The 24,919-nt window shown below is 37.7% G+C and overlaps 1 protein-coding gene across 4 annotated transcripts in view; it reads left to right on the top strand.

Annotated features, from left to right (window-relative positions):
* The window catches only part of LOC132828427 (ankyrin repeat and SAM domain-containing protein 1A-like), a 349,239-nt gene that overhangs the window by 271,786 nt on the left and 52,534 nt on the right, over positions 1-24,919 (top strand). For all 4 annotated transcript variants that reach the window (XM_060845537.1, XM_060845538.1, XM_060845539.1 and 1 more), the window contains 2 exons: positions 5,282-5,380; positions 15,444-15,596. In XM_060845537.1, the coding sequence (XP_060701520.1) occupies positions 5,282-5,380; positions 15,444-15,596 (252 nt within the window). The remainder of the gene's footprint in view (positions 1-5,281; positions 5,381-15,443; positions 15,597-24,919) is intronic.

The following is a 24,919-nucleotide window of genomic DNA, read 5'->3' as shown; positions in this document are numbered from 1 at the left end:
TAATTCCAGTTTCTTATCTCTAAAACTATTGTGCCTATATAATGAAGGTATTCAGAATTGTTCTGTCATAATTATGCTGAAGATGTAATCGTAATCAGGCATTTTTTTTTTATTTCCTGTGAACCTGCAGCATAATTTTGGACGTTTCATTGCTTTTTCTTGTTTTTGATATACTTCACTTTGTGGTAATGGGTTTGGCAGTATCAATTTTCTGGTGTAATTTGAAATGCCAGCATGCATATTCCAGTAGGAAACCCTCTGTGAGTTGTTAGTTGTTGGAGGGTCAAAAAAAGGAAAGCTCAGTGGATGAATTTGTAACAGTGGTATTTTTGTTTCCTTTGTTATTTGCATTGAACTTATGGTTATTGACCAGGCACACACACATCTGAATTTAATGAAGAATAAATGTTTTTTTAGACAGGTGCCTTAGGGATTCTGCAACTTGCTGCAGTTCAGCTTACATTTAAACCTCCAATTCACGCATAGCCCTTTCGGTCATTGAAACTGAGCTTTGTTACAGACCTATGGTTATGGATTTTAACAGGGTGCCACAGATGAGTGTCACCGAAATCAACAAGGTAGTTGTGTAGATATCTTTCATGTTTGCCCGTGGACAAACAGCAGCAATATGAGAAGGTGGATGTTGGAATTAAAGTCCAAAATGTCATGGACAGCATGTGTCCGTACCATTGTTAAAAGTATGTTCTTCTTTTCCATTGACAGCTATAATCAAGAACAAACAATAATGTTTGTCAATTTCAAGTTCAATGGCAGGAATCACAATACTTTTATCTGAAGCCAAACTATGCTATTACTTGTATCAGACAGATTAGTTGCTAAGCAACCAGAATTATCCTGTGGAGATGTGACTTATGGCTCTCATACAGTTACGGAATACAAATACAGAGAGGTTCCAGAAGCCCTGAAGGTTATCGAACACATTGTAGGCAGTGGACTACTAAAAATGATTGATAGTTCCAATACAGTATAACAAATCTCTTGCAACTCATTGTTATCTATATCTGCTATAAGACTGAACCTGCAGTGGTACCAAGTTAGAGCAATTTAGAACAACACCTGAAGAAGTTAGCAAAAGATTTGTAGAGGTTTTTAGGAATTAGATGTGTTGAAGTAAATAGTTGTATTGGTCTCCAATCCATTCCTTCAAGTAGACATTGGTAAGTTAGCTATCAAATTCCATCAGGTGTTTGATTTATGAACTAATGGTGTCATAGAGATGTACAGCACGGAAACAGACCCTTCGGTCCAACTTGTCCATGCTGACTAGATATCCCAACCTGCCAGCACCTGGCCTATATCCCGCCAAACCCTTCCTATTCATATACCCATCCAGATGCCTTTTAAATGTTGCAGTTGTACCAGCCTCCACCATTTCCTCTGGCAGCTTATTCTATACACATACCACCCTCTACGAGAAAAAGTTGCCTCTTAGGTCTCTTTTATATCTTTCTGCTTGCACCCTAAACCTATGCCCTCTAGTTCTGGACTCCCCACCCCGGGGAAAAGACTTTGTCTATTTATCCTATCCATCCCCTCATGATTTAATAAACCTCTATAAGGTCACTCCTCAGCCTCCAATGCTCCAGGAAAAATAGCATTAGCCAATTCAACCTCTCCCTTTCTCAAATCCTCCAACCCTGGCAACATCCTTATAAATTTTTCCTGAACCCTTGGTTGCAATGCAAAATGATAGTGAGCTAAATGATAGAGGGACAACGATTTTTGGGTACTCATAAAGAGAATAAAACACCCACCCATGTCTACCTGTGCTTTTTAATGAAAAGTTACTTGGACTTCACATTGGAGAGAGAGAGAATTCTCCGAAAGATAATCAAGTCCAAATCCCGCACCCACCTCACCGATACCCATTTCATGGACTGTATGTGACTAATAGGCTTGAACTACAAGTCAGGCTCAAAGGCACTGGCAAATAATATACAGTAATACGCATCAAACTAGACTTGAATAGATGACAAAATTAATTTATGATTGGGTTTAGTTTTTTTCCTTGGTATATAAATCTACTTATTCCATGTTTTCTTTGGGCTAAATCTTGGGTTACATTTAAATTCAAAATGTGATCTTGTGACGAAAAGGATTAGAGACCACTGATTTAGAAGATACAGAAGCAGCACATGCCACTGTTAAGATTATCAATCAGCAGAAATCCTTTAAAATCATTGAATTGTAGACTGTATAAACATCCTGAAATATTGGATTTTTACCTTAAGTTTTGCAATTATTTTAATTAGCTAATTAATTAGTTCAGTTATGTCAGTTGAGCACTGGCTTTGTAGGAAACATTACATCAAAACTCCTCAACTGAATTACAGGAATCTTGTACAATATTCTGTCTATTCTTTCTTTGGTGCTTATCGAAATGAGTGAAAATCTATTTGACACAACCACTAGGTTAAGACTGATGGTTTTGGTGCACATCGCTAACCATGTGGAAAGCAACCAAAATGCTAAAGACATAAATTTGAAAGGTCACACTGATGAAGACGCACATATAAACTTTGGTTGTATTGCAGGTTACAGTTACAGTCTTCATACAATTATTTAATGCTGTCAAGTAAAACGGAGTCAAGCCTAGGAAGTAGATTCTTGTCTATTTAGAAATTGTCCTATAATTTGGCCCAAAGATTCTAAAACAATACACCTTTTATGTAATTAGAAATCCTTCTACATTATCCCTCAAAAGTTGTCATTATTATTTTATTTGGCTCAAAGCATTTCAAGTAGTAACATCGTTTCAGAATCTCTTATAGAAGATAATTAATGGGCTGGTTAAAAATCAAATCTCGGGCGCAATTTAAACACCATAATCTTTGTTTGGTTTTTGTGAATTTTCTTTAACATACAAGCTAAATTTCCAAACTGAACATTTTTTAATGGTGTGAAGGTACAATTTCTAATTTCCATGGTGTGAGACAATAACATCATCTGAATTTATTAAATTGCATACATGTTTGCCTAACAGGCCAAATTGATTTATTATTTCAATATAATTAGCATTGTTTTCCTTTTTCCACAAAATTAGCTTCTTCCGTCTTTGTGTTTGCAGTCTTGGAAGTATGCATATCTTCTAACATATTTATCATTGCACTGTAGCATCAATCCTTTATTATTAATTAGATATCCTATAGTAAATATTTTTGCAGAAATAACCAGTGTTTGCATTAACAGCTAATAATGTGTATTTCTAAATTACTTTTTGAGTAGTGATATGTTGCCAGATGTTTGAGCTTTGTGTAAAATACATATGCTGAGCCAATGAATGACAGAAGAGAGTTAGACAAAAAGTCATGCTTCTGATTGGGGGAGGGAGATGGAAATTTGGAGAATTTGGCTGGAAATTCCAGAGAATGGGATCTAACTAGCTGAAAGCATGAGTGCTGATGTTGTCGTGAAGAGTGAGATAAGACTATGGAAGAATTTCAGCTCAAGGATGAGCATGTTAAGTTTAAATTGTCAGAGAACTGTGTACCAATGTGATCACACAGTGATTCAGTGGGACTTGGCAGGGTGTAGTGTATGGGGAACAATGTTTGAGACAAACTTGAGGCTTTTGGAGGGTGTCAGACAATAAGGTATTAGTTAATCGAATCTTGACTGGTTTTTAATTTGAGCATATGGAGGTTGTAGAAATAACTAGAATTTATTACCAAACTCTAAATTCTCTTGCGAGCCTGTCTGGACCTGACCCCATCATATTCTTTTCTTTTCTTCTTTTCCCTTTTTTCGTTGTGACTCCTACTAAATAACAACTGTTCTAATCTAGTAACATCCCATAACACACCCTTGGCATAAGCAAATTCAGTAAAATGAGATTATTTCACATACGATGTTTCTCCAGTCCCGGAGGAAAGGACACCAAGAGAAAGTTCTGGCAGAGAGAGAGAAAGATGTACAAGGTTCCACATGGTTAGCGATGTGCACCAAAACCATCAGTCTTAGACCAGTGGTTGTGTCAAACAAATCTTCACTCATTTCAATAACCACCAAAAAAAGAATAAACAGAATATTGTACGAGAGAGAGAGAACTTCAAAACCCGAGTAACTGAAAACCAAACTAAACCCATGGTTCTGTGGGAGCCTGGCTCCACTGTTCATGTTGCTTCTATTATTTTAATTTTTATATGAAAATAAAACAAGGCCCCTCAAACAGTTTTACTTTATTGGCTTGGAAGAGATGATTCACCACCTTTTGTCTGAACACCTCTCTTCAAAAAAAAACCCAGCATGCAATACACCTCTTAAAGCCATTGTATCACCACAGCTGAATACAAAAGGCATCATTGGAAAGGCAAATCAGAGCAGAACTTATGCACTTAATGGTAAGTTTCTGGGGAGTGTTGCTGAACAAAGAGGCCTTTGAGTGCAAGTTCATAGTTCCTTGAAAGTGGAGTCTCCGGTAAATAGGATAGGGAAGAAAGTGTTTAGTATGCTTTCCTTTATTGGTGAGAGCATTGAGTACAGGAGTTGGGAGGTGCCCTCAGGTCCAAGTCTCTGTCAGTGGAAACTGCAGTCTGCTTCATGTCCACTCTATCCAGGTCTCTCAGGATCCTGAAAGTTTTAATCAAATCCTCCCCTAATTCTCCCAAACTCCATGAGTACAGATCTAAGGGGCAGGAACAATAGGCAAACAGGAATATCATCAGCTGCAATTTCCCTTCCAAGCCACAAACCATCCCAACTTGGAAATATATCGCCGTTCCTTCACTATTGTGGTATCAAAATCCTAAACTTTTCCTTCCAAATAGTATTGCACAAGATTGCAGTGGTTCAAGGAGACCATTCACCACAACTCCTCCAGGCAATTTGGGATGGTCAGTAGAAGCTGCCACAGCCAGTGATGCCCACATTCTGCGATCAAATAGTGAGAAAAATAAAGGCCTCTCAGTTCAAACTGGCCCCGAGGGCATGGTGTTTCCCAAGTTAAAAACATTGAATACTTTGTGGTCCAAAACAAATTATTCTCCCAGAACAAAACCCTGAAGTAGTTTTTAATAGTAACTTCTACATGTCTTCTGGAATAACTGATGAAATTTAACTTTATTCTTTAGAATATATGGAAATTCCAGAAGTTTTCAGTACCACAATGCATCTCAAATTCTTTAGGCCATGACACTCAGTCTTTTCCAGTGCAAACAATGCTGCATACCAGCAGTTTGAAAGGAAGCATAGAATAGCATGGCTGTACACTGCTGATCAGAACTGAGGCCTTTAGTTTTTTTAATTTTGCCTGTTTCCCTAGGGGGCTAACATAATGGAAGAACAGGACTTGCGAGAACTTGGAATTCATGAAGCAGCACATCGGCGCAAGATTCTTCAAGCTGCACGTTCACTTCCAAAGGTAAAACTTCAGATTAACATTTTGCATGCTCTCTTCTTCTTGGCCTGTCCAGTATACTCTCTTTGGATGCACATAAGAAAAAACTTTTTAATATCCTTACTTTTGTTCAAGAAAGAATATTCTGCATTGTTGGGTGTCTGAGAATCCCCTGGATTTGTTGGGCTGGAGTAAGATAGTTATTGAGCATATCCCTTTGGATATTCTTACAAGTATGGTGCACCATAAATCTAAGGTGTGTGGACCTTTTTGGACTACCTAGACACAGATTTGTCTGCCACACTAATAAAGGCTGTTATATAGCCATAATGATTATGTCTTATGAATCAAATATCCAGGGAGGAGGAATTACGAACATATCCTTATATTTAAATTATTGCTCTTGATGGTTGAGAACTGGTGTTTTGTTTCACTGAGCCATGTTATCATTAGTTAGGTGTTAAGTGTTAGTTGTTATTATTTGTGTATTTAGTTTTCTCTATATAGGTATTTGTACATAAGTGAGGTTTAGTTTTTTTCTTTTTTGCTCTTTTCTTGTACTGCTTTGAATTGTATGGTTTTGTACTGTTTGTAGTATTAAAAATCTCTTTTTCAATAAAAAATATATACGATAAAAAACATGTATGCTAGCTAGCCAATATAAAATAAGAATTCCATAATTTACAATGAATAACAAATTATTAACATGTTGGATGTGATTATTATTGAATGGATTGGTTTATTCAAGACAGTCCCAATAAATAATATAGAAATGCACATCAGGTGACCATGTGTGGAAGAATATTGATGATATTCCATTTTATTATATAGTTGCCAATGTAACTATTTTATTAACCAAATAAAATTGGATTCTCCTGATTAAGCTAATTAGAAAAGAATGTGATTTGGAAGTATTTTTAAATACTTTAGTTGTAACAAAAGAAAAGGAAACAGTTTTTAAGAAAATAATTCATGGAAAGAACAAAAAAAAGATCATTGAGGACCCATTTAAGATTAGAGATTACACAAGTGTATGAGTGAATAAGGTAAATTGCATACTTATACACTGAAGTTTCATTTATTCATAACAATTGTACAGTGATGCCAAATGCAGACTAGCCATAAAACGAGCTAATCAGTTGGCGGCGTCCAATCAGTTTAAAAGCAATTCTCATTTATCAGAAATTGAGTATTTAGGAAGAACTAGCAGCAGTTGTGTTGTAGTGAATTGAAGACCTTAGTGCCCAACTCAGTCTCTTGTGAAAATGACCAGAATCTTGTGAATGTAGGAGCAGCGATAATTTTGATTCTCAGTGGAGTATTTTGCAATGACTGAAATCGGTGCTTATACTAACAAATCAATCTTAATGATAAAAATTCAGAAAATAAAACTGTTTCTCAATATATTTGTGATTAGTTACTGTAAACAAAGAATATTATGGCTGTAGTTTGAAATAAGACTTGCATGTTAGAATTTTCAGCAGAGGATTACACTTTGAAATTTACTGCAAATATCATAATAGATTTGGTCTTCTTTTGTTATCTTTTATTTACATGACCAAAGCTAGCCCACTGTTTAGAGTGAGATTAATTATTAGATTTTGTGAAACACGTTATGTTGGAACAAAAGGTACTTAAAACTTAAAGCTTCTTAAACTCTGCTCCCTTAAATGCATTCATTTTGTTAGTGTAAAATTATAAATTCCCTAAATGATATATCCACATGTATTTCTTAACTCAAAGCTTATGAAATGTAAGCTTATTTGAGATTGAGTGTAAGATGCAGTCACAGTTATCATGTGTACTACATGCAAACCCCCTCAGATTCAAATATATTGAGCTGGATTTTGAGGCAGACAGATCAGCAAGCTAGTGAAGGACACCTGTCTGTTTTGTTGAAGCAGTCCAATGGAATCAGTGCCCTTTAGGCACTGTAAATGGCCACCAATAGGTCACCGGTGGCAGGTGTCATCCCAGCTAGTCAAAGTTTGATAGGTAGTTTTCATTGATGACCCCACTGCCAGGCATTGCACCCACCTAAAGACCCAGACAGTTGTTGGGCCTAAGAGTGAAGGCAGGAAAGGGGGAAGAGAGAGGGAGTTGGAAGTTGGCTTTTAGCAGTCCAAACCACCTCATCCTGGATCTCCAATCAGGCAAAGATAACAAGAACCATTCCAAGAAGCCTGGGCAAACTGATAGTTGTTCGGGTGACTTTCAGAAAACGCAGGTTAAATTTATAAGGCCCTTCTAAAATGCAGAATGGCCTTGGATGATGCTCATTAATGAGAACCAGAAGTTCTGGTCTGCCCCTTCCAGACTCTGGTTTAATCACGGGTGATTTAAATACTGCCAGGAGACTGCTGTGGGGCCTTTCTCATGATCAAGACCGTTCAGCATCCATGGTTCCTGCCTTGATGAGCCACATTGATACCAGTCTACAATGCGGCTTTAAGAAATGTTAGTTCGTATTGAAAAAGTACTAGTCGGAGATTGTGTCATTCTGTGGTGCTGTTTTCATTGTTGAAACCCTTAGCATAGCAGCTAAATGATAGCTAGCAAGTCTGCAAATGCTGAACTTCTATTCTGCAGGATGCTGGAATTAAATGTGTAAACAGCACAGGTATTATGAGGCATAGTTTTGTTTTAAAGAAAATAACGTGCGAACTTCATCAGTTTATTTGAGGAGGGAATAAGGTAATGAATGTGGGTAACAGAAACCTGACTAGTGTGGCCATATAAACACTGGCTTTAAGAACAGGCCAGCGGTGAAAATCTGTAGTATATAACTTCCCACTGTCTCTCAAAGAGATATTATCTATAATAGATAAGTCAGGGATGTAATGGAATGTGTGCACTTGCCTAGATGGGTGCAACTCCAACAACACTCAAGCTTGGCACCATCCAGGACTCAACAGCCTGTTTGATTGCTACCCCATCCACCACTTTCAACACTTACTTCCTCAAATGCCAATGCAATTGGCAGCAGTGTGTAATATCTACAAGAATGTACGACAGCAACTCACCAAGGAATCTTTGGCAGCACCTTTCAAACCAGTAACCTCTATCAGGTATCAGAGTGAGGATAACAGGTGCACGTGAATATCACCACCCTAAACACTTATCTGGAAGTCAGAAATTACCATCCTGACTTAGAATTTTTTGCTGTTTTTTTCACTGGCATTGAATCCGAGTCCTAGAACTCTCTAACAGCACTATGAGTGTACTTGCACCACATGGACTGCAGTTCAGGAAAATTGATCACCACCATCTTCTTGAGGGACACTGAGGATAGGCAATAAAATATGGCCTTGCCAGCCATGCCCACATCCTGTCATAGAATAAACTTGAAGCATCTAGTAAATGTAAACTCTGCTACACAGCTTCATATATATTTTCAAAAACTTATAATGAAATGCTTAAGTAATTTTCTGATCAGACTGGGAAGAATCTTAGCAGAATTGGGATGAGATAAATGGAAATTGTTTTCACTGGGAAAATGTAACCATTGGTATACTGTAATTAGCTGTTCAAGAGTTCTGGCTATTCACAGCAATTGTCGATAGTTTAAACAGTTGACTGCAGAAGTTGTATTATTTTTTTGTTGCCCACAGTTCCATAGGTATATGTATTGAAGAAAGGAAATGAATTCTTAGATGTGTAAGATTACTTCTGTAATAACCTCAGATGCAGAAAATGTTCTTTGATGTGGACAAACTTAAGGTAATACAAGTCAAAATATATTCAACCAAACATATCTGGGAATGACCTGTGGTCTGACTTTAAGCACCTGGCCAATATATCTTCATCTAGTGCTTCTGAAATGTTTTCCCACTGTGACCCCATCTTGAAATGTGGAAACTGTTGTAATCTCTTAGTGATAACTGAAAGTTGGGAGGGGAGATTGCTGCTAGTGGGACTTGACCAGTGAGCTTGGGAGTTGGGGAGGCAGTGGGTATAGATCTCTGTGGCGACCATTGCTGCCATGAAACTCATGACTGCCCATTTGGCATCTTGACTCCCACTTTGAGCTCTTCCTGAAGAAGGTCTCATGCCCAAACGTCGATTCTCCTGCTCCTTGGATGCTGCCTGACCTGCTGAGCTTTTCCAGCAACACGTTTTCAGCTCTGATCTCCAGCATCTGCAGACCTCACTTTCTCCCACTTTGGGAAGCCCTGACTTAATCACTAATATGAGTATTGAGATTTGGAGAACTTTTGCTAAGTGTTAGGACCAGTTTATTTCATTTGAGGTCCTTATCTGTCCAAAATAATTTTAAAAATCCCCAATAAAGCTGAAGAAGTGTACTATTGAATCATGAATGCAGAACTGGTCTCAAGTCCAAAATTCACATTCCTCAAGCTAAGCTAGGGGTTATATTGGCCACCAACCATCAGAATGTAATGGATCTTTTAATAGACCCAATAAAAGTTGCTTCGTTTGGAACAAGCTGATATCTTTGAAAGAAGGAGGGTATTGGATGGTCAAGTAGCTTTAAGGTTGAAAAACTTTTACTGAAATTCTGGAACTACTGAGCAGGATAGCCAGTACCTGTGGAGAGAGAAATAGAGTTGACATTCTTAGGTTGTTGAACTTTAATGAGAACTGGCAAAACAGAGTTGTTAACAGATTTTAAGGAATAACAGGAGGAGAGAAAAAATGGGGTAGAGGAAAAGATAAGAGGGATAGTGTGTGATGAGGTGGAAAGCAAGTGAGTTTAAGTAAAAGAAGAGATGACCAGGTGAGGCAAACATAAGTGACAGTCAAAGAATTTAAGAAATAGAGAAGGTAGAAATAGGAATAGCAGGTTGATTGCTGGTCAGACTCTGAATTCTTCTGGTTGTTACAGGATATGTGTGGAAACTATCGGTCTGCAATTTGAATGAGGTATGCACACTTCTATGTATCGGTGCTGACCAAGGCATGACCTGGAGTTCGATGTGCATGAATTTAGTCACTTCTCTAATGATAGTATTACTTAATTTGAATTATTCCATTGCTCTTTCGTAGCGAGTATTGAATAAAGTTGAAGAAACAAGCCAAGTACGTATCTTGTATCCAAAAGTGCATATGGAGTACTGAATACAGTACTGGTCTCCGTACTTATGAAAGCTAGGCCTGTATTGTCTAGCGTTTACAAGAGTCAGACTTAATTGAAAGATATGAGATCCTAAGAGGACTTGATAGGGTATTGATACAGTATTTCATCTTGCACGAGAATATTGAAATACAGCTCATAGTTTAAAAATAAGAGGGTGTCCGTTTAAAACCGAGATAAGGAAGCTTTTTCTCTAAGGGTTGAAAGTCTTTGGAATTTCTTGCCTCGGAAGGCAACGAATGCAGAATCTTTAAATATTGAAATATTTTTAAGGCGGTGGTGGATAGATTCTTGATTACCAAGGGGAAGAGTTATCAGAAATATGCAGGAATGTAGAGGTTGGTAAAAGCAGATCAGCCATGATCTTATTGAATGGCGAAGCAAGGTCGAAAGACCGAGTGGCCTACTCTCGTTCCTTATTCATAGGTATACGATAGAAAAAGAAATATAAAGATATACTGAAAGGAAGGGTGAGGTACAAGGAAGGAGACGTGGAAAATAAACATCACACACTCATTGGACCGGATATCCTGTTGCATATCTTTTATTTATATTAAGAAGCAAATCCACACACCATATGGAAAAAGGAAATATAGAACGGTCATGTATAAAACTTTCAAAAGCTATCTAGCTATTTTAAAATGTTACAGAAATAAATTACAAAAGAAGAAAGCAGTTGTGAATAAGTTTGGAAGTGTAGACTTGTTGATCTTTTGTTACTCCTGATTTTCATTAAGGTATTTGAATTGCTGCTGTGAAGCTTTTGTACTGCTCAGAATTTTGTTTTATTCCAAACCAATTTTGGATTTGCCAGAATGTGATTTTTTTTTTGTTTGTTGCACTCTGTAAGGACCACATTTTTATTATTTTGTTTTGTTTTGTTTTAGAAATCTGTAGACTGAAATAAAAGAAGGGGTTAAAACCAGTGTTTGCAAAGGGGACTGTATGTTTTGAAATCAAGTAACCTGGCACCCATTTCAAGCATTACGTGAACAACTGTTTGAACAAGCAGCAAATGAAGGTTGAGTTGCAGGCAGTTTTGATCTGAGGGCATGTACAAGGGCATGTACAATGGCTTAAAAAATTGATTGCTCTGTGGACTAGTGCCCAGTTATTGATGACAGAAGCCTTTTGCCTGCCAACAACTGTGAGATTGGTTCTCAGGTTTCTGAACAGCTTGAAGCTGGAGACAAGAAGCATGCTCAGTTCTTCTCCATCGCAGGAGCAATCCCTCTGCTCTCTGCCATTTAAAATCTAAAGGTTAAACCTGAAACATACCGGTTTATCTTTCCTGCAACAATTATTGTTAGCTGTAACTTTTAACTGATAAATCAGAGACTTTTTATGTGATTGGTCACCTTGGTTCTCTTATCAACCATTGGAAGCAAACAGAAAAAGATGACTGAAGCAACATTCTGACCAGCAAAAGCGACAAAAGGATCATCTTGATAACAGAACCTGGGAACAAGGATGACTGACCTGCCTTTCCAATTCTCCCCCTCTGCCATAAAGTATTTTACTCTGTTTATTTTTATGTCTTTGTATGTAAGGAGATTAGCGTTTTAACTAGTGATATCGCATGCCAAAGGTTTACAACTGTTCACCTGTAGCTAGAGTCTAATTACTTATTATTATTCTTGTTCATGCTTTCTGTCAGATAGGATCTGAAAGTCAAGTAAATCAGGGAACGTTGCGTACCTTGTGAAATCTTCTAATTTTTGTGATGACTCTGGGAATAATGGGGTTCAATTTCCAGTGTGCTATCCAAGTGAATTGTAACAATTCTATACTTGGTATTAAAGTAGCCTAATCTATAATAGTAAAGATCATCATTCAATTTGCCATTCAGTTGTCTTGATCCTCTCCTAACAAATATTGAAATTGTTGCAGTTCTTAGGTTTGCAAATAGTCTTTTGGTAGTACAGAATTCAAGTATTGCTGGGAAATATTATTTGTCAAAGCTTTTCATCTTGCACTCATGAAGAAAATTCACTATCAATTTGCAGGAAAACCAATACTTATAATGAATGAGAGGAGAATCCTGTTAGTTGCCAATTGGACTCTGGTCGTGGTATCACCATGGATAGTACACCAGATAATGTTGATGGACAGTTAGCTGCCAGCCTTTGTTTACATTTTAACCCAGATATGTTGATTCTGATTCTCCTGAGAAGTTAACCAGTCATGGGCACTTAGGGACAGGTGATAAATGCTGGCCAGCCAGTGATACCCATGTCCCACAAGTGAAGATAATAAAAGAATGGCTGCCATTTATCTTGTTGAATTGAAACCGGTGCAGTTCACGTACATGCAGCAAGTAACACACTACCTGTACCCAACAATTCTGCTCATTGAAAACCCACAACAAGCTACTGAAGCAATGAAAAAAAAATTCAAATTTCGAAAGCCATTCAAATGTCCAAAATTGGATGCAATTCCTCAGTTGGATAACACTCGCTGGATAGTCCTTAGTACACAAAGAATTGACAACCATTTAGGAATTTCATTCAATCAACATTTCCCATTATCTTGGAAATCTTGTCACCTCTTAAACTAAACTGTTCCAAGGAGGACAATATCAACTTTGCAAATTCTCATTTTTACATAACTGTGGATTAGGAATTCAAAGGTTCTTCCGGTTAGAAATGTGTCTGGGTCTGAACAGGTTTTTGACCATGTTAAGGTGTAGGTTCTGTCTTGAGTTTTTTTCATTATTACATTTGAATGACATTGGAAATTTGAATGTTGTTTTCATTGCTTTAGTAGCTTGTTCAGCTTTATTAGAATTCATTCATTTTTTTACTCTGGGCAACAACAAGGGAATTTGATGTACTTGTTTCCCATGTGACAATATTTAGTACAAAAATTATCCTTTCAATTAAGTGTTTATGGATAAATGTAACTATTACACTAAAATTAGAAATTTCTGGATAAATTACTCTTATGCCCTTTGAACTTCGAAGGTTTACATCAACAGTTCCATTGGAGAGTAGTCAATACCACTGTTTCTCGTGCCAGAACCTCCCTTAAATCTGTAGCTTCACTTCAATTTATAGCTCCATTGGAATGAGTGACAAGACATAGAGTTGTACTCATGTGTTTGCAATTAAATCAGAAGCATAATGTTGGGTTTTCGATCTAAATTCCAAAATAATTGTATGCTACCGGAAATTAAAAACCACTTCAAAACTGGGTTCTCAAGTTGATCTACTGACTCTCCTGAATTGTATACTAGGTTTGCAAAGAGAAAAGAAATCAAAAAGGAGCTTTTAATCTCTGTTATGATTCTGAGGACAAAATGAGCTGAAAAGATTCCTATTTTAATTCAGAAATTAGAATTTAATGCATTTGTATTGCTAACTCAGATGTATATATTTTTGGATGGGTGGAAGTTGAGTAGGAAAAATAGGACCAAGGGGATACTGTTGTTCTCTTTAAAAAAAAGAGTTTAGCAACTCTGATTATGAAATGAATATAATTAGCTTCTCACTTGTGAGAGAAAATATTTTGGATTTGATTTCAAAATGCTAATTGAAGACTGCATTTTGTGAAGTTTTATCTTACCTCTTAGCTTTTCCTATGATCAATAAATTGTGAAAAGCTCAGCACTTAATGGTTTCAGCCTTGCATTAATTGTGCTGAGCAGAAAACTATAGCCTGGGAGAATGCAGATGTTTTAGGCCTTCATCCCTTGATAACACATTGCATTCAGCTTTTCAAAAGACATATTAAAGGACATATTAAAGAATTCTTGAACAAGGAAGAAAAAGAAAGATGATGGTGGTGAATAACATTTTTGGTTAAATCCCAAATATTTGCAATTCTCAATGCTCTGTAAATTATTGGTACTCATTTGAGGTTAATTGAAGCAGATTACACTGTATATTTTAAAGTTAATTGGTGTTGCTATGAATAATTATATTAGGTCATCACATGGATCATTGTGTTAGTGACAGTTCTGTGAAGGCTCACAATTTGGTAGGGGAATAAATATATACCCCCCCCCACCTCCCCCCACCATAGCCATGGGGGATACGTTCCAAGACCTACCGCGGAAGACTGAAACTGCGAATAGTAGCGAACCCATTCATATAAATGGGAAACGTACTTCTCCGGCAGCCCCGGTCCCTGGTTCTGGAATGTTCTATGTAATATGTTCGGGCCATGGGTAACTGAAACCAACTCCGCCTATATAGTGGTCTTGCCTTGGACTTAGCAGATGTACAAAAATAAATCTGCCGTGATATTAGTACTCCAGAACTTTGCACATACAACTCGTGTCATTTTTAAAAATCCAAGCATTTTCTTTATTTGCTGGTCTGGGGAAGTGCAAGTAACAAAAAGTTTATTTTCTATTTAGTGACTGAGTATTTAAACTGCAACAAGTACTTAGCATTTCACACCTTGCTACGCTTTCATAAACTGTCCCAACTCTGCCAATTTTTGATGTAGGATCACAAAAAGCTGAAGGCATTAAAATGAGGTCACATCAGGAAAATACTTGGAAAGATGGTTTTAACCCATCATGAGGCTTTACTTAATTCTTCATTAATGAAGTCAGTTGTTCTTTGGTTCTTGAAGAGCTTGGTACTCATTGCCAGCCTATTCAGAAGAGGAAATGTGACTGAAGTTAAGGATCTTGGATGATATGCATGCCAGTGGAACCAAGTAATCTGTGATCCAGTTGATCAATCGGCAAACTCATGATGGAATCTGTAGGAGCTAAAATTCATTGCATTTTAAGGAACCATTGTCTTATTATAGGGTTAAGCACTTTATCATTGAGAAATAAATGAATCATAAAATTCATGGTGCAGCCGGCCTCTGGACCATCTAGCCAGATTTCAGAGCATTTTCCTGGAGTTCTTATGCTTTTATTTTTAATAATTAGAAACAGATGAACATCATTGTTACCTTTTATCAGCTAAGACAACTTTGATTGAAAAAGCTGCTGAGCTGAAAATATATTCTGATTATTGATTTTGTTTGCAGATTAAACCATTTGGTTTCGATGGAAACAGCAATACTTCAATCGTAGCATGGTTAGAATCACTTGGACTACAGGATTACAGTCAGACGTTTTTGTCCAGTGGATATAATTCAATGGATAGTGTGAAAAACCTCTGGGAACTGGAAATTGTAAACGTAAGCTAAATACATGTTTTAGCTTCCTTATGAGGAATTAGCGAAAATACTGCTTTGTCAGACTTAAACTGTTTTGAAAAATGATCTCCTCAGATGATTACCTTTTATTCCTATTTCATCATGAACCAAGTTATAGAACTCTCTTCCCTTGTTTATTTTCCCCATCTCTCTCTCCCTATCTATCTCTTGATTCTTTCCCATGGTCTCTGTTTTGCCCACTCCCTGTCTCGCCTTCCTTTAAGAGATTGTTAAAATCAAACTGTTTAACCAAGTTTTTGGTCACTTGACTTAATATCATTGCTTCAATTTTCATCTGTCCCCTGTGAAATGTTTTGGAACACACTATTGCATAAATGTTGATGTGCGAATGCAATTTGTTGAATTTATTCTGAGTGACAGTGAGTCTTGTGGTTTAAAATGTTAAATTATATATAATTGTTTTCAAGAGAATAGCTTTTACAGAAAAAAGCTCTTCAAATAATTGAAACTGTCATATATATTGTTGAATATATAATTGATTTAATAGGCAAGGGAAATAGAGTAGAAAGAATATGGATTTATATCTTGCTTTTAAGACCGTTGGACATTGCAAAGCACTTTACAACAGATCAAGTACTTTCACAACATCCTTCCTATAGGAGGGAGACCAGAATTGCACGCAATACTTCAAAAGTGGCCTCACCAATGTTCTGTACAGCTCCAACATGATTTCTCCAACTCCCATTCACAATACACTGACAAAATAAAGGCAAGCAGACCTGATGCCTCCTTCACTATCCTATCTACTTGCGACTGCACTTTCAAAGAACTATGAACCTGCACTCCAAAGTGTCTCTGTTAAGCAACACTCCCCAAGACCTTACCATTGTGTGTACAAGTCCTGCCCTGATTTGCCTTTCCAAAATGCAGCACCTCACATTTATTTAAATTAAATCTCCATCTGCCATTCTTTGGCCCATTGGCCCATCTGATCAAGATCCCATTGCACTCCGAGATAACCCTCTTTGCTGCCCACTACACTCCAATTTTGGTGTCATCTGCAAAGTTACTAACTAGACCTTCTATGTTCACATCCAGATCATTTATATAAATAACAAAAAGTAGTGGACCCAGTATCGATCCCTGTGGCACTGGTCACTGGCCTCCAGTCTGAAAAACAACCCTCCACCACCACCCTCTGTCTTCTACCTTTGAGTCAGTTCAGTATCCGAATGGCTAGTTCTCCCTGTATTCCATGTGATCTCACCTTTCTAACCAGTCTATCATGAGGAAGCTTGTGGAATGCCTTACTGAAATCCTTATAGAGCACACCCACCACTCTGCCCTCATCAATCCTCTTCGTTACTGCTTCTGGAAATTCAGTCAAGTCAGTGAGACATGATTTTCCACGTTCAAAGCCATGTTGACTATCCCTTAATCAGTTCTTGCCTTTCCAAGTACATGTAAATCCTGTCCCTCCGGATTCTTTCTAACATCTTGCCCATCACTAATGTCAGGTTCTCCGGTCTATAGTTCGCAGACTTTTCCTTAGCACCTTTCTTAATCATTGGCACAATGTTGGCCAACCTACAGCCTTCCAGCACCTCACCTAGCAGAATGTTAGAAGGACAACAATGGATGGGATATAGGCAATGGATAATCAAAAGTGTGCAGAAATTCAGCATACTTAGAGTTAAGAAAGGTGTTGTATGGGAAGGCAAAAGAATGTCATCTTGAACAGGGGGTTGTGGTTAAGGTTATGGTCTGATTAAACTGAACTAATTAGAGTCGCAGGTTGAGTGTTAAGGTGGATAAATTGCAACAGGATTGGATGGAAGGTATAGATTTGTTCGATTGTTTTGAGACAACCAGGAAGCTGCAAATACAAACCTGAAAGCTTGTAAGATAATGAATGTGTCTCTGAAAAGATGAGAAGTGGGATAGAATTCAGTGTCTCGGTAGTCCAGGAAGAGTAGTGACTCTGTCAGCATGTCTGGTGGTGGTGAATGTATAAGAGTACCTATTAAACTAAATTATGGGTGAGTGAGTGATCTAGTTGACTGTTCAAAATTTAAAAATGATTTAGCTTTTCTCTCGAGGTTAAAAAAAAGTTACAAATTTAAAAAAGCTAAAATTTGAAATGTATGTGTTCTGACTTTTCCAAGGCTGTTTGTTTCAGATTCCTTCCTAGAAATACCTTTCATTTTTGTGCCTCCTTCATTTTTCTGCAATACAGATGATCAAACATTGTGAAATCCTGTAGCTTGTTACACTGCTAGTGAGCCACTTGTTTTCATATATTCAGCTTATAATAGGAAATGTTTTTGTGTCGTGAACCTAGTGGGGACTATCAACTTTTTGGAGTTATTTGTCAGCTTTAGCTAGTTTGCTCAGTTGACATGTATGTGAAATGAAACAATGTCTTGAGAGTATGCCACTGATTTAAAAAATGTTTTTTTCGTCAAGTGTCTATAAACTTGATAGTGTAGGATTTTTTTTGCTAGACAGAAACATAGAGAATCTGGGATCAGGCAAAGTTATCCGGCTGAAGAATTCAGAAGAAAAAGTCGGCCATTATGCTGGCAAAATGCATAGAACCATATTTGTATATTACTCAATCCAACAAGGTTTGAATTTGTTCTGCAATTGACTGCATTAATTCATTCAGATTTCAAGAGAAGCAGCTGGCTAATTGTTTGATGTGATGCAACATCAAAGTTTAGAGAAGAAGGCCGGGGAATATTTATCACACTGCAGATGATGGGTGCCTGGAATACACTGCCAGTGGAAGTGGGGGAAGCAGGCACGTTAGCAATTTTTAAAGCATATCTTGATAGACACATGAACGGGAGGCAAGCAGTGGGAAAGAAATCGTGCATGAGCAAGAAGTGCTGGTCCTTAATAAGGATTAGGCGTCTACGGAGGCTTGGTGGGCCGAAGGGTGTGTCCCTGTGCTATATTGAATTATATTGTAATGTAACTGTATAACAATGAGTGGAGCCAATCTATATTTCTCAAAATTTATTCTAAAACTATTAGTTTTCCTAATGTTGAAAATGTTGAACAAGAGATGCCAAAATCTGTTCTTCCACATCTATCAGCATTTTATTCAGATTGGTATCGGGGGGGAGGGGGAAAAAAACTACATGGGACCAACTTGCTACCTCTTATTGATATCAAAGTCAAGAGAATGGTGCTGGAAAGGCACAACAGGTCAGACAGCATCAGAGAAGCAGAAAAATCGATGTTTTGGGCAAAAGCTCTTCATAATGCCTGATCTGCTGTGCTTTTCCAACACCACACTCTTGACTCTGATTTCGAGCATCTGCAGTCCTCACTTTCGCCCAGTAGATTTTAATCTCTTATTGATATGCTGTTCTTAATAAGCTAATTGCATGCAAACAGTAGAAAGAAACATCGCAAAAGTCAGAACTGGACAAAAAAATACCTTTAAGTGGCTTGACTGAACTTGATCATAAAATGTAATCACTTCTGATAATGATAAGTTAAAATTGAACTGCTGGGTCATGGATAAATATTGATATATTACTTTCAAACGATATTTTTTAGTAACTGCAGGTCTTTTATTCAAATTATGGTATGTAACTATTTACATACCAACTTGAGCACTTTTTAGGAGAATAATCTATTCAAGTTCTGTTACTTTTTGAAAAAAAATCTATTTTACACAAAGGTTTATTTAAGTAGCAATTGATTTATTTTTGATTATTTGGCAATAAAGCATTGGTAAAGAAACAAGGACATTTCTCTGAGGTAGTATTTTGTGTGTGTGAGAGAGAGAACATTCAGTTACAGTTTCTGAAAGAAAGCAAATCTGGTGTGACTAACAAAGCACTAAGATCACGTTTATGTGAAGAGCAGATTGTTCGTTGTTTGTGTTTCTGAATAATATTTGTTACCAATCGATCTATGTACCGTAGCTATAAGTGTGGAAAGTATTGGTTTATCTGCAACCTCTACTTCATTCACCATGACTTCAAGTGACTTTATCTAAAAAGTGTGTTCAAGCACCAAAAATGCTCAAATAATATGAATGTGACAATGATGAAGGGTTTCCTTGTTCTTCTCAAAATGTTTACAGCTCCTTCCAAAGCCTGTCCACTGTCCAGCTGGGTGAAACTGTATGCATTTGGTTGCTTCCTTAACTACCTAAGTGTATCCAGAGATTCTTATGCAATGGCTTCTCATCCTCCTTCAGCATCATTACTTCTAGGGGCTCCTAAAGGAATTTTTCTACATAGGACCATAAAAATTAGGGACACTGGTAGGCTTTTCAGCCCATCGAGCCAGCTCTACTATTCAGTAGGATCATGACTGATCTGCCTGCCCTTTCCCCATAACCGAGCTGAAAATGTGTTGCTGGTTAAAGCACAGCAGGTCAGGAGGCAGCATCCAAGGAACAGGAAATTCGACGTTTCGGGCCAGAGCCCTTCATCAGCCTGACCTGCTGTGCTTTAACCAGCAACACATTTTCAGCTCTGATCTCCAGCATCTGCAGACCTCACTTTTTACTCGAAGATCTTTCCCCATAACCATTAACTCCCCTACTGATCAAGAATCTATCTATCTCAGCCTTGAATATATACAAGGTCTCTTGCTCTCCACCACAACTCTCTGTGATGAGAAGTTCCAAAGACTCTTAACCCTCTCAGTCCTAGGTTGATGCCTCTTTATTCTGAGACTATTCCTTACAGTCCTTGACTGTTTTCCCTCCTGGGACATCTTTTCAGCATTTAGTCTGTCAAGCCCTTAAGGATTCTAAGTGTTTCTCATTTTTCATAATTTCTGTGAGTAGACTCCCAACCTGTTTAACCCTTGTTCCTAAGACAATCCCTCCAAACATCCAAGTGAACCTTTTTTAAACTTGCTTTACTGAAACAATCTTCCCCTAAAACTGTTCACAGTACTCCAGATGTGATCTCACCAGAACCTTGTACAGTTGATCAGAGTTCCCTACCCTTATATTCCAAATATCTTGAAATAAAGGTCAGCATTCCATTAGCCTTCCTGATTACCTGCTGCATCAGTGTGCTGGCTTTGTGTTTTGTGCACAGGTACCCCTAAGTCCCTTTGTGCCATTTTGTTTTCTCGATTTAAGTAATATTTTGTTCTTTTGCTCTTCATTTCAAATTTAATTCATCTCCTGTCTTCTTTAGTTTTAATGGAACGTTCAAAGTATCTTCCACCATAAAGATTGATGCAAACTATCTGTTTAATTTCTCTGCCATTTCCTTGTTCCCTAACACTGTTCACCTATTTTCTAAGATTCATTTTCTAAGGTGCCTCTGTTCATTTTAACCTCTTTCTTTCTTGTATATTTAAATAAATTCTTATTGGCTTCTTTTATCCCTTTTTGAATTTGCCCTCGTGGTTTATTTTCTGTATTTATTATCTTATTGGTGCTTGTTTGCTGAATTCTGAATTTATCTCTGTCATGATTTTAGCATTTTTACGTTCTTTTTCTTTCAACATAACACTCTCCTTAACTTCCCTGATTGGCCATGTTTGGTTTGTCCCTCTCTCAGAATCTTTCCTCCTAATGAGATGTATTTTTGTTGGGAGTCATGAACTGCCTCCTTCAGAATCTGCCACTGCTTTCTTTCATGCTCATCCATTTGCCCTGTTCACTTTAGTTAACACTACTCTCATTTCATTGTAATTCCCTTTATTTAAGTTAAATATGGTTGTTTCTTATTCAAGTTCCTCACTGTCTAATTGAATATTAAATTCTATCATTTTATGATCACTACTTCCTATAGAATCTTTTACTCTGAGGTCATTTATTAAAACCTACCTCATTACCATTATCAGATCGAAGATATTGTGTTCCCTGATTGGGTCCCTGAAATATTGCTCTAAAAAACACCCCTGATGCACTCTATGAATTTATTGTCATAGCTACCCTTTCTAATTTGATTAACTCAATCAACAGTAAGATTAAAGCCATCCACAATACATGTTCCTATTATATATTGATTTATAACCTTTCCCACAAAGTGGCTGCTATACTGTATTGGGTCTGACCACTACTACCAATGCCGCCTTTCCCTTGCTTTCTTATACCTCCAGCCAAATGGACTCTACATTTTCTGAACTCATCTGTCATAACTGTCTTCATTTCATTTCTTGATAACAGTGCTACCCCATCACCTTTTACATCCCTTCTACCTTTCCCAAATGTTAAATTCCCAGTTTTGATTTCCTGGTAACCATGTTTCCATAATGACAGAGAATGTATTCATTTACTTCAATTTGCATAGTCAATTCATCTATTTTATTCTGAATGCTTTGTGGATTAAGATACAAAGCCTTTAATTTTTGTTCTATTATCAAATTTCCTTACACTTCTATGATTCCTTGGTACAATATGAATTTCACACATTCTGTCCCTTCCTCTTATTTTCTGCTAACAATCATTCCATCACTAACCTGTAATTCTACCTTCTTTTTTACCTTTAATTTCATAATTTCCATTCAACTCCACCCAAACCCCACTATTAAGTTTAAAGTCCTATATATGTCTCATCCACATGCTGCCATGAACTGCATCATTTTCATCACCCTAGATAAAGTTTCTTCTGAATTCCTTATGGGTTGGTGACTATTATAATGATGACCTTTAATTATGCTTTTCCCCTATGAACGTAAACAATCTCTTATCTATTCAACATCAAAACACTTCATAATTTTAACTACCACTATTAAGTTACTGCTCAATGTTAGCTGACTTCACTCCTGCTTCAGAACATCTGCTTAAATCCTTACACACAACCTGATGGATTGAGGGCATTCTTGGTTGGCCTCCAAAGTCCTGCACTGTCAAGTTGAGGTCAACCAAATCTGTGTTACCCATGTCCAAAAGTGCTACACCACCGCCACTCCATACATGCTAATTTACAACAGCTCCAAGTTATGCTGTACTTAGGCTTTTGACTTATATTCTTTATTCTTAATGAGTTCTATAGCTTCACCCTTTCATAGCTGTCTCATACATGATCCAGCTATGCAATATCTGAGATATGATTTTTGCTACAAAAGGACATGTTTTGTCTTAGCTTTTCATAGAGTCATACAGCACGGAAACATTCCTTTTAGTCCAACCAGTCCATGTCGAACATAAACACAAATTAAACTAGTCTAACCTGCCTGGTCCTGTCCCATATTCCTATTCATGCATCTAACCAAATGTCTTTTAAATGTTGTAATTGCACCCACATCCACCACTTTCTCAGGAAGTTCATTCCACACACGAACCATCCTTTGTGTTAAAAATTTTGTCTCATGTCTTTTTCAAATCTCTCTCCTCTCACCTTAAAAATGTGCCCTGTACTCTTGAAATCCCCCATCCTAGCGAAAAGACAACTACCATTAACTCGTCTTACACTTATCAGGATATTTGGCAAGAATACAAACTCTAGGAGAAACCTAACATTTATACTGCATGCAAGTTAGCAAGTGGACTCTAATTGATAAAACAGTTTTCATGGAGAACATGCCTATTAATGCTGATTGTCAATTAACAGCCACGCTTTGTTTAAATTTGAAATCAAACAGGTTGACTCAGATTAGTGAGTGCATTGTCTTCAAAAATGAACAAGCAAAGTTTTGATGAAATGTCACTGGATACAAAATGTTGATTTCTTCCCCTGCAGAGATGTTGCCAGATTTGTTAAGCTGTTTCCACAATTTCTCTTTTAGTTTCGGATTCCCAGCACCTGAGGTTCTTGGTTTTATATGATGGTACAGTCAGTACTTTGCTTGTAGTGATCAGTTAAAGGGACATGCTGTTTGAAGTTATCCACTTGTATTTAAGATGCGGACATACCTAGCGCACATCAGGACTGCAAATCATAGAAGACTATCCGACATAGCAGAAATTAGCCATTCAGTCCATCGAGTCTGCTCTGCCAATCGATCATGACCAATAGGAAACCCCATTTTCCTGGTTTTTTTCCCCATAACCTTTGATCCCCTTGGCAATCCCCTTACCTATCTCTGTTTTAAATATGCTCAATGACCTGGTCACCATAATGATCTGTGGCAGTGAATTCCACAGATTCACCACTCTCTGGCTAAAGAAATTTCTCCTTATCTCCAGTCTAAAGGGTTTTCCCTTTACTCTAAGGCTGTACCCTCCAGTCCTGGGCTGTCCTGCCAATGGAAACTCTTCCCAACATCCACTCTGTCCAAGCCATTCAGTTAGATCCCCCCTGTCATCCTTCTAAACTCCAAGTATAGTCCCAGAGTCCACAAACATTCCTCTTTTGTTAAACCTTTTATTCCAGGGATCATTCTTGTGAAGTTCTTCCGGGCCCACTCCAGGGCCAGTACATCCTTCCTGAGATATGGGGCCCAAAATTGCTCAATATTCTGAATGTGGTCTGGCCAGAGCCTTGTAAAACCTCAGAAGTATATACCTGCTTTTATATTCTAGTCCTCTTGAGATGACTGACAACATTGTATTTGCCTTCCTAACTACCGACTGAACCTGCAAGTTTACCTTCAGAGAAACCTAGACTAGGATTCCCAAGTTCCTTTGCACTTCACATTTCTGAATTTTCTCCCCATTTAGAAAATAGTTTGTGCCTTTATTCTTCATACCAAAGTGCATGGCCTCACATTTTCTCACGTTGTATGTCATCTTCCACTTCTTTGCCCGCTCTCCTAACCTGTCTAAATCTTTCTTCAGCCTTCCTGTCTCCTCAGTACTATCTGCACCTGCACCTATCTTTGTATCACCTTCAAATTTAGCCAGAATGTCCTTAGTTCATTCATCCAGATCAATATTGTATAAAGTGAAAAGTTGTGGTGCCAACACTGACCCTTGTGGAACACCACCAGTCATCAGATTCCATCCTGAGAAGGAGCCTTTTATTCCCCACTCTCTCTGCCTTCTGCCAGACACTCAGTCTTCTATCCCCCCATGCTAGTACCTTGTCTGTAATGGGCCCCTATCTTACTCAACAGCGTCCTGTGCAGCACCTTATCAAAGGCCTTCTGAAAATCCAGATAGATAATATCCATTGGCTGTCTTTGGTCTAACCTACTTGTTACCTCCTCACAGAATTCAAGTTTGTCAGGCATAACCTCCCCTTGATGAAATCATGCAGACTTGGTCCTATTTTACCGTACACTTGCAAGTATTCAGAAATCTCATCCTTCACAAATGACTCCAAAATCTTACCAATGACTGAGGTCAGGCTAATCAGCTTATAATTTCCAGTCTTTTGCCTTACTCCCTTTTTAAACCGGAAGTTACATTGGTGATTTTCTAGTCCTTTGTGTCCCTCCCTGTCTCCAGTGATTCCTGAAATATCACCACC

This window comes from Hemiscyllium ocellatum, chromosome 26 (genome assembly GCF_020745735.1).
Source record: "Hemiscyllium ocellatum isolate sHemOce1 chromosome 26, sHemOce1.pat.X.cur, whole genome shotgun sequence".
Classification (NCBI taxonomy): domain Eukaryota; kingdom Metazoa; phylum Chordata; class Chondrichthyes; order Orectolobiformes; family Hemiscylliidae; genus Hemiscyllium; species Hemiscyllium ocellatum.
Note: the sequence above shows the minus strand (reverse complement) of the source record. Positions and strands in the feature narration are given on the sequence as shown.